The sequence below is a fragment of the Nerophis lumbriciformis genome, linkage group LG21 (genome assembly GCF_033978685.3).
Source record: "Nerophis lumbriciformis linkage group LG21, RoL_Nlum_v2.1, whole genome shotgun sequence".
NCBI lineage: Eukaryota > Metazoa > Chordata > Actinopteri > Syngnathiformes > Syngnathidae > Nerophis > Nerophis lumbriciformis.
The window spans coordinates 14677477-14695162 of record NC_084568.2 but is presented as its reverse complement, the minus strand read 5'-3'; the positions used below and the strand labels follow the sequence as shown (position 1 = coordinate 14695162).

At 40.3% G+C, this 17686-nt stretch overlaps 1 protein-coding gene across 1 annotated transcript in view; it reads right to left on the bottom strand.

The window, feature by feature from the left end:
• The window catches only part of adamtsl4 (ADAMTS-like 4), a 139634-nt gene that overhangs the window by 49146 nt on the left and 72802 nt on the right, over window positions 1–17686 (bottom strand). The window contains exon 5 of the mRNA XM_061982899.1: window positions 16904–17006. Coding sequence (XP_061838883.1) covers window positions 16904–17006 — 103 coding nt within the window. The remainder of the gene's footprint in view (window positions 1–16903; window positions 17007–17686) is intronic.

Below are 17686 nucleotides of genomic sequence, written 5' to 3'. Positions count from 1 at the left end.
TCATGTAGCAGTTTCATGTCTTCCTTTGAGCGATATTTCCCGCATCCACTTTGTTTTAGCAATCAAGAATATTTCAGTTGTTGCGATCCTTCTTTGCGGGGACATTGTTGATTGTCATGTCATGTTCGGATGTACATTGTGGACGCCGTCTTTGCTCCACAGTAAGTCTTTGCTGTCTTCCAGCATTCTGTTTTTGTTTACTCTGTAGTCAGTTAGGTTTTAGTTTCGTTCTGCATAGCCTTCCCTAAGCTTCAATGCCTTTTCTTGGGGGCACTCACCTTTTGTTTATTTTTGGTTCAAGCATGAGACACCTTTTTACCTGCACCCTGCCTCCCGCTGTTTCCGTCATTTACAAAGCAATTAGCTACCGGCTGCCACCTACTGATATGGAAGAGTATTACACGGTTACTCTGCCGAGCTCTAGACAGTACAGACACTCAACAACAACACATAATTTGCAGACTATAATTTCTGGTTTGCAAAAAATATTTTTAACCCAAATAGGTGAAATTAGATCATCTCCCACGGCCCACCAGACTGTATCGCACGGCCGCGGCACAGTGGTTGAAAAACACTGCTGTATATATATAATAGTTACTTAACATGCAGTCGGCTTTCGGCCCCTGGCCAAATTTATCCATCACAATGCGGCCCCCAACTCAAGTATGGATACCCCTGTTCTGAATGAACTAATATCATCCCTGAATCGTATCGGCAAACTCAAATTATGTTTTGAATGGAATCGCTGTTAAAACAAATTGCCCCGCCCCCTGGTAATAAGTGCAATCCAGTAAATATTGTATGGTGACAGACAGAGGGAGGAAGAGGCTGAGTTCCCACCCTGCTTGTCTTTCACTGGCTGTCATAGTTATCTTTGAGATTAGACTGCAGACAGTGTCAGGGAAAGAGAGCGGCTTTTTGCAAAGCGGGAGCCATGAAGTCACTCCCAACATCCATCTTATCGCACTCTTCATCCTCACTTTCCTCCCGAGAGGTGACTATCACCTCCACGCCTCCCTTGGTCTTTTTCTCCATCAGTCCCTCAGCTCAGTGTTCAGACAGTGGAATATATGTTGTCTAAATATTGCCCCACTATCTCTCCATCTAAACACACTGGAACAGAGAACGCCAAAGCGAGAGACAGCGGGACAGGAAGTAAGGAGGGGACGGAATGAGGCCCGTAAAAAAAAAAAACCCACGTAAAACAACGGTGGAGGGCTCGTTTTAGCTTAGCATCACAGCAGCTTGCATTGCTTACACAACGTGGCGCAAAACTGACTCATTTGCACAAATATTTGCATTCAACATTTACATTCAACCACATTCCTAATGACCCCTCAAAGGGCTAACACGTTAAGTGTTGCTGCACACTCAGCTACGAGCAATTCACAGCATGAAAATAATGTGAAATCAAATTATTGCTCTTATAACATTTTTTAAAATTTTATATTAAAGATGATAAAAAAAAAACGCTTGATTGATGCGACTAATGGAAGTTACCGTTGTAGCCTTCAAAGTCTTTTAAAACAACTTCAAAACCCTCCATCAACGTTTTATATGCACGGTGCAAGTAGTAACAGACACCTTCATAACAATATGTAACATGTTCAATATTTACCCATTACCGTTATTAAAGTGTATTAAACTGTGCGCAATAGGGTTGTCTCGGTACCAAAATGTATTTTGATAGTTTTCTAAATAAAGGGGACCACACAAAAATGGCATTATTGGCTTTATTTGAACAAAAAACCTCAGAGTACATTAAACATAAGTTCCTTATTGCAATCGAAGAACAATTTTGTCCTTAAAGGGGAACATTATCACAATTTCAGAATTGTTAAAACCATTAAAAATCAGTTCCCAGTGGCTTATTATATTTTTCGAAGTTTTTTTCAAAATTTTACCCATGACGCAATATCCCTAAAAAAAGCTTCAAAGTGCCTGATTTTAACCACCCGTCCATTTTCCTGTGACGTCACATAGTGAAGCCAACACAAACAAACATGGCGGAAAGAAGAGCAAGCTATAGCGACATTAGCTCGGATTCAGACTCGGATTTCAGCGGCTTAAGCGATTCAACAGATTACGAATGTATTGAAACGGATGGTTGTAGTGTGGAGGCAGGTAGCGAAAACGAAATTGAAGAAGAAACTGAAGCTATTGAGCCATATCGGTTTGAACCGTATGCAAGCGAAACCGACGAAAACGACACCACAGCCAGCAACACGGGAGAAAGCGAGGACGAATTCGGCGATCGCCTTCTAACCAACGATTGGTATGTGTTTGTTTGGCATTAAAGGAAACTAACAACTATGAACTAGGTTTACAGCATATGAAATACATTTGGCAACAACATGCCCTTTGAGAGTGCAGACAGCCCAATTTTCATCAATTAATATATTCTGTAGACATACCCTCATGTCAGCAGGCCAGGGAAGCTAGGGTCGATATTCTTCTCTTGATCATCTTCGGGACGGTGTGAGCCAAGACATCCAGGGGGTTTAGCTCGCTCGTCTGCGGGAACAAACTGCCGCCATTGATTGCCGTGCTACCGAGGTCCCTGAATTGCTCACACACTCCGGCAGATTCAATGGGGGTCTGGCGGCAGATTTCTTTGACTTTATCGTTGGAAATGCATCTGCTTTGAGTGTCGCAGGATATCCACACATTCTTGCCATCTCTGTCGTAGCATAGCTTTCATCGGTAAAGTGTGTGGAACAAACGTCCAATTTCTTGCCACTTTCGCATCTTTGGGCCACTGGTGCAACTTGAATCCGTCCCTGTTCGTGTTGTTACACCCTCCGACAACACACCGACGAGGCATGATGTCTCCAAGGTACGGAAAACAGTCGAAAAAACGGAAAATAACAGAGCTGATTTGACTCTGTGTTTGAGAAAATAGCGGATTGCTTCCTGATGCGACGTCACATTGTGACGTCATCACTCCGAGAGCGAATATTACAAAGGCGTTTAATTCGCCAAAATTCACCCATTCGGAAATCGGTTAAAAAAATATATGGTCTTTTTCTGCAACATCAAGGTATATATTGACTCTTACATAGGTTTGGTGATAATGTTCCCCTTTAAATAAAATAGTGAACATACAAGACAACTTGTCTTTTATTAGTCAGTAAGTACACAAAGGCTCCTAATGTGTCTGCTGACATATGCAGTAACATATTGTGTCACAATTCTACTATTTTGTCAAAATTATAAAGGATAAACTGTACAAATTGATAATTAATCTACTTGTTCATTTACTGTTAATATCTGCTTACTTTCTCTTTTAACATGTTCTATCTACACTTCTGTTAAAATGTAATAATCACTGATTCTTCTGTTGTTTTGATACAAATTTAGGTATCGATTCCATACCAAGTAGTTACAGGATCATACATTGGTCATAATTTAAGTCCTCATGTGTCCAGGGCCGAATTTGCTGAGTTTATGAAGATAATATCCATCCATCCATTTTCTACCGCTTATCCCCTTTGGGGTCGCGGGGGGCGCTGGAGCCTATCTCAGCTACAATCGGGCGGAAGGCGGGGTACACCCTGGACAAGTCGCCACCTCATCGCAGGGCCAACACAGATAGACAGACAACATTCACACTCACATCCACACAGTAGGGCCAATTTAGTGTTGTCAATCAACTTATCCCCAGGTGCATGTCTTTGGAAGTGGGAGGAAGCCAGAGTACCCGGAGGGAACCCACGCAGTCACGGGGAGAACATGCAAACTCCACACAGAAAGATCCCGAGCCCGGGATTGAACCCAAGACTACTCAGGACCTTCGTATTGTGAGGCAGATGCACTAACCCCTCTTCCACCGTGCTGCCCTGAAGATAATATGATTTTTATTTTTTTTAAAGAAACATTTTTTTGTGACAATAAAAAATATTTATGTAATCATAGTAGTATCGACTAGATACGCTCTTGACTTGGTATCATTACAGTGGATGTCATGTGTAGATCCATCCATAGCATTTGTTTACATTGTGACGCAGGTGAGTTAATGAAGCATGTTTAGCTATTAATCATCCTGCAGGGATGATACTTGTAAAAAAAACTCACTTTATTTGTCGCCATGGAGGCGAGGATTAGTGATTTAGAAGTAGCTAAAACACTGCCGATTGCGGATGGACATTAGCTGCTAACTGGCTAGCCATGTTTTAAAGCACCTCTTCCTAAGCGCGTTTCAGTGTTATAACTTCACCTTTATCGTTAGTTTTTAAGACAAAATGTGTTCATTCTCCCTTTTCTGTCTACACACTGTGTCTGCTTGTAAGTACTCAGTGATTGTGCGCTGCCGAACATGCTCCTCTGCTCGTAAAACCAGCAATGTCATGACGTGACGACGACGTGCCGTCATACCTGTAAAAAAAAAAATTATTGGCGAACCTGTACTTTTCAAACAGAGTATAGCACCTTTTGTGATTCATTAGTACCGCGATACTATACTAGTACCGGTATACTGTACAACCCTAGAGCGCACGCAGTAATCCAAGCACATTTCTTTGTTACAGCCCAATCAACGTGGAATTGATCGCAGATGTTCGCGTGGTCCAAATAAGCAAATCCTATAAAAAATTAGCCATGTGCCAGAGATTCCACACTCTGCCCAATCAGAGTTCAGTAGGGGTCAGCAGGGGGTGCTTCTTTGAGATTGTGAGCCTGACAATGCTGTGGGCTCCGAGAACTGAACACAAGAAATGGTCGGGTCAGAAAGAAAGTGAAGAAGAAGAAGATGGATCGTTGCAAACCATCGGAAAAAATACGTGAGTGACTGATTACCCCAATATGAATATAATTTGTCCAACTTAAAACTAAAAGTGTTCAAACAGTAGCCTGCTCACAGCCAAATTGGAGTTTCATGTGAAAGTTTTTGCAATCTTTTACATTTAAACATGCCAGCATGTCAAAGGGGATAGAAAAGACTTTGACTCTTATTTGATTATTTTTAATTGATATCGATTGTGTGTCTATTCATGGTTTTATCGCCCAACCCTAGATGATACATTAGCGTTTTCTCATGTTTGGTGCTCATAAACAAGATTTTTGGACACATACATTAAAAAGTCACTTTTGTTTAACTGGGCAACTTAAAATATCTTCTATAAATATTTGGTTTGCCAGTTCAACTTGAGTTTGGATAAGATGATGTCGTCTGTCATGGTCAACTACAGACTAGACGGTGAATAAAGTCTGCTACTTCTACTGCATACACTAATTAAATACATATGATTCATGTACTTTCCACTTTCCTACTCCCCCACAGCCTCTTTTCAGTAAATCTGAGGGGACATCTTAAAATAAATCAAAGTGGCTCTGAGATCAAGGCCTCACCGCAGAGGAGATTTAAGAGGGTCCTACAGTCACTCGGGAAGCAGCAAAGCAAAGTAAAGCCACTGTTTGGGGTGTGTATGGACAGGTGCATCTTCGGGACCTGACTTGGACCAAAGTCATTAATAAATAAATGATAAATGGGTTATACTTGTATAGCGCTTTTCTACCTTCAAGGTACTCAAAGCGCTTTGACAGTATATCCACATTCACCCATTCACACACACATTCACACACTGATGGCGGGAGCTGCCATGCAAGGCGCTAACCAGCAGCCATCAGGAGCAAGGGGTGAAGTGTCTTGCCCATTAAGGCACAGTTGTTGGTAGTCTGACAGGCCAACAATCCACATACTATTATATTACTATATAGTAGAACCTCGACTTATGAACTTAATTGGTTCTTCAGTATGGTTCGCCAAACGAAAACTTTTTATAGTGAAGCAGAGATTCCCCATTAGAATCAATGTAGACATGAATAATTGGTTCTAGCCTTGACAAAAGACCCTATTTTAGTAAAAAACTGTAAACTTTGAAGACAATTTATTTATATATATATATATATATATATATATATATATATATATATATATATATATATATATATATATATATATATATATACACACATACATACACACATATACATACTATGAAAATATAAAAACGTTTTTGTTTGTAATTGGTTCTTCATTTTCATTATTTACTTCAAGTTATTACAGTATGTCTCTATATACATATTTATTTTATTTATTTTGGCCAAAGGGGGCACATTTAAATTTCTTACACACACTTGTTATTACATATGTTGGCCAGAGGGGGAGCACTTCAAATTTTTTACACACTTATTTCATATGTTGACTATGGAGCACTTTTAAAATCGACAGAGTCAATTTGAAAAATCCCTCCTTTTTGGGACCACCCTCATTTTGATAGATTTCACCACCAGGGGTGCAAATGAGATCTCTATTTTTTGTTTTTTGTAATGTGCTTAAGGCCGCTGATAAACGAGTCACGGACCACAGATGGCCCCTGTGCCACACTTTGGGCAAACCAGCTGTAGAAGCTAACTGTTAATGGCCACTATAGTCTTAGTATCGTAGTGTATTTGTTCATCCTATGGTCACATATGGCACGCGGGTTGTCTTACGTCAGCACGGGAAGTCGTAAAATCAGCTGTTCACCTGGCTGGTTTTTTCGGCGATGAATAGGGAAGTCCTTCTTTAGCTGCCATCTTGTTTTATCATATATTGCTGCCTTTGCACCTGTCAGTGTTTACTTTTGTATGCACATTAAATCAACAAAAAATCCTGACTTTGGAGCAATGTTCACGGACTCTAGTATTTGGCTCTCTGTTAGATGCAATGGTTTTCCATATTGGCACCATGATTTCAGTCCTAACTTGTTCACCAGTCCTTATATGGAAGGTACTTTTCCCTGTTGATGTCTCAAGAAGGGTAGAAATACAAACACACACACACACACACACACACACACACACGTTTCTCTGTCGCTTACCACACCAGCAGCACCACACTTCCTGCTCCTTGGTCATCAACGTTTGCCTTCCTGGCGCCAATTTCAGTACAAGCAAAGCACGGAAAACCAGCTGGCAGCAGGATCCCCGAACCCCCTAATCCTCAACACATGTTTACCACCAAGCGCCGACTTCCCCTTGCAAGGGTCGGGCAACGTCGGGCCGTTTCAATGCCAACATTCTGCAGCCTGCCCAAGTGGTGCCGTGGAACAGAGTGCCCACCACTTCATCAATGAGTGCCCCATTGCTCCTCCACCGGCCTGGACCTCGAAAAGCCAAACTCCGACACTGGGGCTTGGCGACACAGCTTTGCCGTCAAATGAGAAAAACAGACAACACTCACGGTGAGCCAGGAACCCGAGAATTCTAGACCTCACAACATTAGCAGGTCGTTACATCCTGCACTTAAATTACAAAAGTGCCCAGGGTTTTGCATGCCCAGCTTTTCGAATGAATCCCACGAGTTGGTGATTCAGTCTCAATGGTTCTTTTAGAGTTGAAACACTATGGACCAGGGATAGTCAACTCAATTGTTTTGGAAGCCACATTTCCAGAAAGCTTTTCCCTTCACTAGTACAGTGGAACCTCGATTCACGAACCCCTCTATTTGTAAACCATTCAGTTTACAAACTTTTAGCTACCGAGAACCAACCGATTTTTACATGTTAGAATGCAAAAAAAAAACAAAAAACTTTTTGTCTTCTTGTTTCTCATTATGATTGTGAACGATAGGCAAAATTCCCCCCAAAAAAGTGCAGTTCCCCTTTAAGAATTTTTTTTTTTAAAGATTTAAACCATTCATCATCATTAAGACGTTACTGCTCGCTACAACCTCACTTCATTTGACACTCACAAAGACATCATGTCTTTACATCTGGAGGGGTCCACAAATCAAGCATTAATCCATGAAAGACAAAGTTGGACCTTTTTGTGCATTGCAAAGTAAAAATATTTGACATAATGAGTGCGGTGCTGTTCTGATCGTGACGCTAATGAGAAAAAGGATACGTTTGTTTGCAGTTTATTCCCTGTGTCATCTACAATTCATGTCTGCAGTTGTTTTTATGATGTGAAGTTCATATTTTGTCTCATTATTTAGCTATAGATGTCCCTGTTGTTCAGCAATGTTAGCTAGCAATATCAAGATTCGGTATATGCTGTTGAGTCTACGAGAGATATATTCATCTAGTTTATTAATACTATTAAAGATATTTTCTTGTATGTAGTGGTGTGCCGTCAGGGCCAGCAAAGCCTTCTCTGCTGGCTTAACATAACCTGAAATCATGACCATAATTAAAGATACAATTATTTTTTAACCTACTTTCCCTAAATATCTAAAATTATTCATATTCTCTTCGTGTCATATTTTGCTCCTTCCAGTGCTGTTTTTAGTTTTAGTTTGCATCCAATCAGAATTCAGCTCGCTTATGTTGCCATGCTGTACTAAATCTGCCAGAGGCCTTCAGAATCAACAATGCGGGCGTCCGTGCACTGTAAGTGAACGAGGACATACAGTTGATAGACAGTTGCGACTGAGGGGGGGTTGAGGTGGGCGGGGTCGGAGTGGGCGGGGCCTGGGGGGAGGAGTATATTTATAGCTAGAATTCACTGAAATTCAAGTATTTCTTATATATATATATATATATATATATATATATATATACATACACATATATATATAAATAAAATAAATACTTGACTTTCAGTGAATTCTAGCTATATATATATATATATATATATATACCGTATTTTCCGCACTATAAGGCGCACCGGATTATTAGCCGCACCTTCTATGAATTACATATTTCATAATTTTGTCCACCAATAAGCCGCCCCGGACTAAAAGCCGCGCCTACGCTGCGCTAAAGTGAATGTCAAAAAAACGCTGCGCTAAAGTGAATGTCAAAAAAACAGTCAGATAGTTCAGTCAAACTTTAATAATATATTGAAAACCAGCGTTCTAACAACTCTGTCCCAAAATGTACGCAAATGTGCAATCACAAACATAGTAAAATTCAAAATGGTGTAGAGCAATAGTAACATAATGTTGCTCGAACGTTAATGTCACAACACACAAAATAAACATAGCGCTCACCTTCTGAAGTTATTCTTCATTCGTAAATCCTTCGAATTCTTCGTCTTCGGTGTCCGAATTGAAAAGTTGCGCTAGCGTGGGATCCAAAATGGCCGGTTCCGTCTCGTAGAAGTCATCGGGAGTCAGTGTCGCTGTTGTTCTGTGAATCCTGCCTTCCGGAAAGCTCGGACCACAGTTGTGACCGAAATATCTGCCCAAGCATTTACGATCCACTGGCAGATGTTGGCGTATGTCGTCCGAGGCTGTCTGCCCGTCTTAGTGAAGGTGTGTTCGCCTTCGGAGCTGTGTGAAAAAAGCCACCCGGCCTCTTCGCGTAAACTTCCCTTAACCACTCGCTCATCTTTTCTTCATCCATCCATCCCTTCGAGTTAGCTTTTATGATGACGCCGGCTGGAAAGGTCTCTTTTGGCAAGGTCTTCCTTTTGAATATCACCATGAGTGGAAGTTAGCATGGCAAGCTAGAACCACAGTGAAGGATGACTTCTCATTCCCTGTGGAGCGAATATTCACCGTACGTGCTCCCGTTCCACAGTGCGGTTCAGTTGCTGTGAAATACGGTAGTAATCCGTGTGCGGATGGAGAGATTGCGTCTTTTTATGACCCGGATCGTTTAGTAGGAGCCATTTTGTGGTCTTTACAGATGTAAACAGGAAATGAAACGTACGGTGATATCCGCGCGTTTTTTCTTCTTCTTCCGGGGGCGGGTGAAGCGCTTCCTGTTCTATGGGGGCGGGTGAAGCGCTTCCTGTTCTATGGGGGCGGGTGCTTTCCTTGGCGGTTGCTTGCGTAGAAGAAGAAGCGCTTCCTGTTCTACCGGGAAAAAAGATGGCGGCTGTTTACCGAAGTTGCGAGACCGAAACTTTATGAAAATGAATCGTAATAAAGCGCACCGGGTTATTAGGCGCACTGTCAGCTTTTGAGAAAAATTGTGGTTTTTAGGTGCGCCTTATAGTGCGGAAAATACGGTATATATATATATATATATATATATATATATATATATATATATATATATATATATATATATGTATTTTATTATATATATACATATAAATAAAATAAATACTTGAATTTCAGTGTTCATTTATTTACACATTTATACACACACAACACTCCTCTCTACTCATTGTTGTATTTGAAAGTGCAATGCTTTGCAGCCAGTAGCACAGCCTTTGAAGGAGCATAGGTATGGGCAGTGTAATATTCTGGGTTGGAGTCAATAACCAGGCGAGGTGATGAAGTTATGTCTCTTTACTTCATACTTCAGAACCGACTCCCACACTTGCCGTCAGGATGCGCAATACAACGTAAACCGTTGGCCAACCAAAAAGTAACCACAGAACACTATAACGTGTTCTGTGGTTACTTTTTGGTTGGCCAAGCGCACGTGACTACAAGGTGTCCTCACTCAGGTCCGCACGGACCTGGAGGGGGCGTGCCTGAGATTTTCGGGAGAGGCACTGAAATTCGGGAGTCTCCCGGAAAATTCGGGAGGGTTGGCAAGTATGATATATATATATATATATATATATATATATATATATATATATATATATATATATATATATATATATATATATATATATATATACACATACACACCAGTGACGTGCGGTCACTAGAGGCAGGTGAGGCGGGGCCTCACCTGCCATCATGGAAAGAAAAAAATGTAAAAAGAAAAAAAAATAATTAAATTGTTATATGTATCCAGTGATTATACTATAAAGTTATTTTCCATTTAACTTCACCAGTTTTAGATTATTTTTATTCAAAATCGCTGAATTTTCACATTTGCTGTTCAAATACTGAGAAGAGACGGTGCGGTGATCAGCAGCCAGTTGAGGCACGTCACTCAATTGTGCCTCAACATGGATTGCGGACTCGGCTAACTGCTGGCCTGCTGTGCAGTGAGACCGTATTGCTATATGAATTATATTATACATTTCCATAGTTTAGTTAGCTGAGGTATATAATGTACAGTGTATTTTGTCAACAACTGTATGTGTGTAACATATTTCTTGTGCTGAGCAATCATAAAACTGCTGCGAAGACGCACTGTGTGAGGCTCGCGTAATCCCGCCTCCTGGTGCCGGTTAACGCACCTCCGCCGCAGACTGCACCCCCCGACGGGAGCGCCACACCCAAACCCTCCACGTGCAAGACCGAATCCACCCAAAAAAAGTCACTTAACAAGAAGCCAAAAAGTGCAAAAACAACATTGCTCGCGCCGGAGGAGCCGTGAACGACTGCAGGGACACAACATTAGGTACACCTGCAGACTGCAGCACGGATTCCATATTTCATTCATTCACAACTCCTCCAACACGAAAACCACTGTTCCCGCACTTATAAGTAAAGTTAAGACCATAATAACGTTTTTTTTTATTAAATGTGCTATTTTGTGTGCGACAGTTTGTATGTGTAAAGTTAAAGTTAAGTTAAAGTACCAATGATTGTCACACACACACTAGGTGTGGTGAAATTTGTCCTCTGCATTTGACCCATCCCCTTGCTCACCCCCTGGGATGTGAGGGGAGCAGTGGGCAGCAGCGGCGCCGCGCCCGGGAATAATTGTTTGTGATTTAACCCCCAATTCCAACCCTTGATGCTGAGTGCCAAGCAGGGAAGAATGCTGGTATGACCTTTTAAACACAACCCGTTAACTGCTGCCAATCAAATGGTGAATAAGATACTCTTTAGGGTTCATGTTTGTAAATCTGACTGTGATGAAGTCAGTGCCTCACCAGTCATGAACTTCACCGCACGTCACTGATATACACACACACACACATTTTGCTAGGATGTGTGTGTGTGTGTGTGTGTGTCTGTGAAAAGAATTTGCAAATCATTGTATTCTGTTTTTGTTTACGATTTACACAACGTGCCAACTTCGCTGGTTTTGGGGTTTGTACATGACAAGTTTGAACCGCAGTGTTCTATGTTTTGGTTAAAATGTCAATTCAAGGATCTGCCAATGTGTTTACAGTAGTCCAAGCTCCTCTGTACAACAGGAGCGCACCAGTCTTTTTAGGAATCTGCTGCAAAAGTGTTTGTCTCCCAAGTTTTGAACTGAACCCCGGGCCGGCAGTTGAATAGTCCTGATATAGACAGATTCCGGCTTGAGAATTCCGTAATCATCTTTATTGCGTGTGTGTGTGGTTTTGTGTGGTTTATATGTTCGTATAACACACAAAGATGCATGAACTATATTTACATGATGAACTCAGAAGAATCCACCATGAGGCCAAAGAAAGCTGCTGAAGAACTTTCTAGTCGACAACAAATCTTCAATAAAGGTAAAAGTGTATTGTTTATAGTGTCTGAAAATGATTCATTGGATTTTTTAAAAACAATTCTACAATTCTTTGTGGAGCATTTTGGAGCAGATTACTTTTCTGTTCAACTTGTGTGTCCATAGTTAGCTCGGCTTCTTGATCCATTAAGCCTGTCATTTATGGTCTGTGCACAGTTGGTGGTAAAGTCCAAACACAAAGCCTGTTGGTTCTGTGAAAGAGTGTGTTGATGACTGCCATGATACCATGTATCCTCCCCACTGTACACAGACCGCTCTAATACTCCCTCTCTGTTTCTCTTCCTTTCAGCTCGACAAGCTACAAAATAACGGTTATTAGCAGTCAAGCAGGCCGAAAACTGATAACAGGAGCCGAAATTCAATTGCAGTAAAAGTTATTCAAACATAAATAGTATACGTCAGACCAGCTATGTATGATGATATATTGAAGATTGTAAGCACATCGTTCTGGGCAAATTGAGTTATGTGGATCCAGATGAATGTGATAAAATGTGGTTCAGAGGAAACTGGATATTAGTCAAAGTAACTATGTAAAAAAACAGGGGGGGGGGATTCTAAAAGTTTATACTTCTTCCTGTTACCCTTTTGAGATATGTTTGATTTAATTTTATATAATTTTATTTTCTTAATTCAATTTTCTTTTCTTTTTTGTGAAATAATAATATTGCCATTGAGCACACGACTGTTCAATGGAGATATGTATGTACAGTCACGATCAAAAGTGTACATACACTTGTAAAGAACATAATGTCATGGCTGTCTTGAGTTTCCAATATTTTCTGTCCTGAAGAATTTGGAGGTAATCCTCCTTTTTCATTGTCCCATTTACTCTCTGTAAAGCACCAGTTCCATCCATCCATCCATCTTCTTCCGCTTATCCGAGGTCGGGTCGCGGGGGCAGCAGCCTAAGCAGAGAAGCCCAGACTTCCCTCCCCCCAGCCACTTCGTCCAGCTCCTCCCGGGGGATCCCGAGGCGTTCCAAGGCCAGCCGGGAGACATAGTCTTCCCAACGTGTCCTGGGTCTTCCCCGTGGCCTCCTACCGGTCGGACGTGCCCGAAACACCTCCCTCGGGAGGCGTTCGAGTGGCATCCTGACCAGATGCCCGAACCACCTCATCTGGCTCCTCTCGATGTGGAGGAGCAGCAGCTTTACTTTGAGCTCCTCCCAGATGACAGAGATTTTCACCCTATCTCTAAGTGAGAGTCCCGCCACCCGGCGGAGGAAACTCATTTCGGCCGCTTGTACCCGTGATCTTGTCCTTTCGGTCATAACCCAAAGCTCATGACCATAGGTGAGGATGGGAACGTAGATCGACCGGTAAATCGAGAGCTTTGCCTTCCGGCTCAGCTCCTTCTTCACCACAACGGATCGATACAGCGTCCGCATTACTGAAGAGGCCGCACCGATCCGCCTGTCGATCTCACGATCCGCTCTTCCCTCACTCGTGAACAATACTCCGAGGTACTTGAACTCCTCCACTTGGGGCAAGCAAGATCTCCTCCCCAACCCGGAGATGGCACTCCACCCTTTTCCGGTCGAGAACCATGGTCTCGGACTTGGAGGTGCTGATTCTCATCCCAGTCGCTTCACACTCGGCTGAGAACCGATCCAGTGAGAGCTGAAGATCTTGGCCAGATGAAGCCATCAGGACCACATCATCTGCAAAAAGCAGAGACCTAATCCTGCAGCCACCAAACCGGATACCCTCAACGCCCTGCGCCTAGAAATTCTGTCCATAAAAGTTATGAACAGAATCGGTGACAAAGGGCAGCCTTGGCGGAGTCCAATTTTATCAACTATTCATTATAGACCCATAATAAATTCATAAAAGAACCAAACTTCATGAATGTTTTTTGTGACCAACAAGTATGTGCTCCAATCACTCTATTACAAAAAAATAAGAGTTGTAGAAATGATTGGAAACTCAAGACAGCCATGACATTATGTTCTTTACAAGTGTATGTAAACTTTTGACCACGACTGCATATGAAATATTTGATATTATATATCATGTCAAAGGTATGTGTTCTGCACATCCATGCCATATATAATTATTATTTCCAGCTGAGCGCAATCTTACAGAATAGAAACAGTGATGGATCTGTGTAGCCTCTACAAGAAGATGACATAACTGCATTTCACTTTGCACTGCACACACGGCTGACTTCTTTAAGACGTAACAAAACCAGGTTTTGATAAAAGACTTCCCTGCTCTGAGATGTTACAGTACATCATGTTGGGGGTGTTGTGCTAATGCTAATTAAAATGCATTTTTTCACATTTTTATTTCCACAAATTACATATAGTATCAATAAAAGTACAGATAAATACCTGAATCGATAAGGAATATCACACCGATAAAATCTCAACGATATACATCAGGGGTCCCCAAACTACGGCCCGCCAGCGTCCAAAGTCCGGCCCGCGGGAAGTCCCAAGTTAAGTTTTTTTTTTTAAATCTGTCCTTTCTAATCCATTTTCTACCGTTTGTTACTCTCAGTGTCTCCTAGCTGCTCAGGCAAATCGTATTGTCTAAAAATGCATTTTCTCATCGATAACGTGACATCATCACGCTCGCAATATATTATACACATATATATATATATATATATATATATATATATATATATATATATATATATATATATATATATACATGCATATACTGTATATACATAAAAATATGTATATATACATATGTACATATGTATATATATATATATATATATATATATATATATATATATATACACATATACATACATATACATATATATATATACAGTATATATACATATGCATTCGGGCTGTGAATCTTTGGGTGTCCCACGATTCGATTCAATATCGATTCTTGGGGTCACGATTCGATTCAAAATCGATTTTTTTTTTTTCGATTCAACGCGATTCTCGATTCAAAAACGATATTTTCCCGATTCAAAAGGATTCTCTATTCATTCAATACATAGGATTTCAGCAGGATCTACCCCAGTCTGCTGACATGCAAGCAGAGTAGTAGATTTTTGTAAAAAGCTTTTATAATTGTAAAGGACAATGTTTTATCAACTGATTGCAATAATGTAAATTTGTTTTAACTATTAAATTAACCACAAATATGACTTATTTTATCTTTGTGAAAATATTGGACACAGTGTGTTGTCAAGCTTATGAGATGTGATGCAAGTGTAAGCCACTGTGACACTTATGTTCATTTTTATTTTTATTTTTTTATAAATGTCTAATGATAATGTCAATGAAGGATTTTTAATCACTGCTATGTTGAAATTGTAACTAATATTGATACTGTTGTTGATAATATTAATTTTTGTTTCACTACTTTTGGTTTGTTCTGTGTCGTGTTTGTGTCTCCTCTCAATTGCTCTGTTTATTGCAGTTCTGAGTGTTGCTGGGTCGGGTTTGGTTTTGGAATTGGATTGCATTGTCATGGTATTGCTGTGTATTGTTTTGTTGGATTGATTAATTAAAAAAAATAAAAATAAAATATATATATAAATAAATTAAATAAAAAAATAGTTTAAAAAAAAAAGAGAATCGATTCAGAATCGCACAACGTGAGAATCGCGAAACGAATCCGAATCGATTTTTTCCCACACCACTAATATGCATATATATACAAAAAAATATATATATACATATACATATATACTGTATATACATATATATATTTATATATATACATATACACACATATACATATATATACATACATATACATATATATATATATATATATATATATACACATACACAGATACATACACACACATACATATATATATATATATTTATATATATATACATATATATATATTTATACACATATACATAAACACACATACATATATATACATAAATATAGATACATACATATATACATATACATACACATATATATACATATACATACACAGTATATATATATATATATATATATGTACAGTACATATATATACACACAGTATATATATATATATATATATATATACACACACAGTACATATATATATACAGTATATATATATATACACATATACAGTATATATATATATATATATATATATATATATATACAGTATATACATACACACACACACACATATATATATATATATATATATATATATATATATATATATATATAGCCTGGCCCACAGCCAAATTCTTTTAACGCAATGCGGCCCCCGAGTCAAAAGTTTTGGGGACCCCTGATGTACATCACTACCAATAACCGGCTGATCTCTACTTTCAGGCCATGTCACCTTCGTACAACAGAGACACTAGCGTCCCATCGCCTCCCTCTCTCCTCTAGTCTTTATCTCACTCTGCAGGAATCTGTGAGCCGAGTCCAGTCAGGGAGGAGAAGCTTGGCAGGAGAGGGAGGCATAAAAAGGAGACGTTGGACAAACGAGGGTGGGGAAGAAAAGAAGGCGTTTTTTGTCTACGGGGAATGTAAAAGAGCGTGCGCCCCAGTGGCTCTCCGGACGCTGACCACCCGCGACGCAGCAAGAAACCTCACGCATACCAACATCCATCAACATTTCGCTCGCACCACCACGCTTGTGACGAGGGCCTGTTCAAACACCTGACTCGGACTCACCCTCAGTGAAAGGCTCCCAGTTGTAGAGGCGATCCATGAACTCCTTGCTGTTGAAGGCGGCGCACTGCTCGGCGCGGGAGTCCACTGCTGCTCCGGCACATACCTTGAAGGGACAGAAACGCAGTTTTTCAACAATCACTCAGCCATCTTGTTAAATGTTCCTCCTTTTCTCCATCCCCCGGGGAGGCAATTTTGTAAATAATAGCCGGGGAAAGGCGCCTCGTAACAAAGAGAGCACAAAACACTGCATTTGGCAGTCAAGGAATGCTGCGCCATATGGAAGAAATAGCTTTTTTGGAACACGCAGCACACATAAATCCATCTTGGCTTTCAGGGCACCAGTATAATGTGAGTGACTGCAAATGTGTGTGTGGGTGTGGGTGTGTGCCACATGGTCTGTTTTCTTACATTTAAGCTTTTCAACCTGTTTGTCAACAAGACACTTCAAGACTTTTACTGGAAGTATCCGATTGACCACAACCACATTTATACAAAGTACCCTCTTTTGTATTTTTTGGGCTATAAGGCACACTTTAATCAATCAATCAATCAAACTTTATTTATAAAGCGCTTTTCATACATACAAGAAATGCAACACAAAGTGCTTTACAAAGTTAAAATAATAACCCGGTGACCCATACCCCCCATTATCACATACGTACGCACGGACACAGACACCAAACACAAACACACAACATACACACATATGCAACTATATGGACAAATGATTGCATGGCTGAGTACAGAAGAGACATGTGAGTAAACACTATCACAGGAGCCATC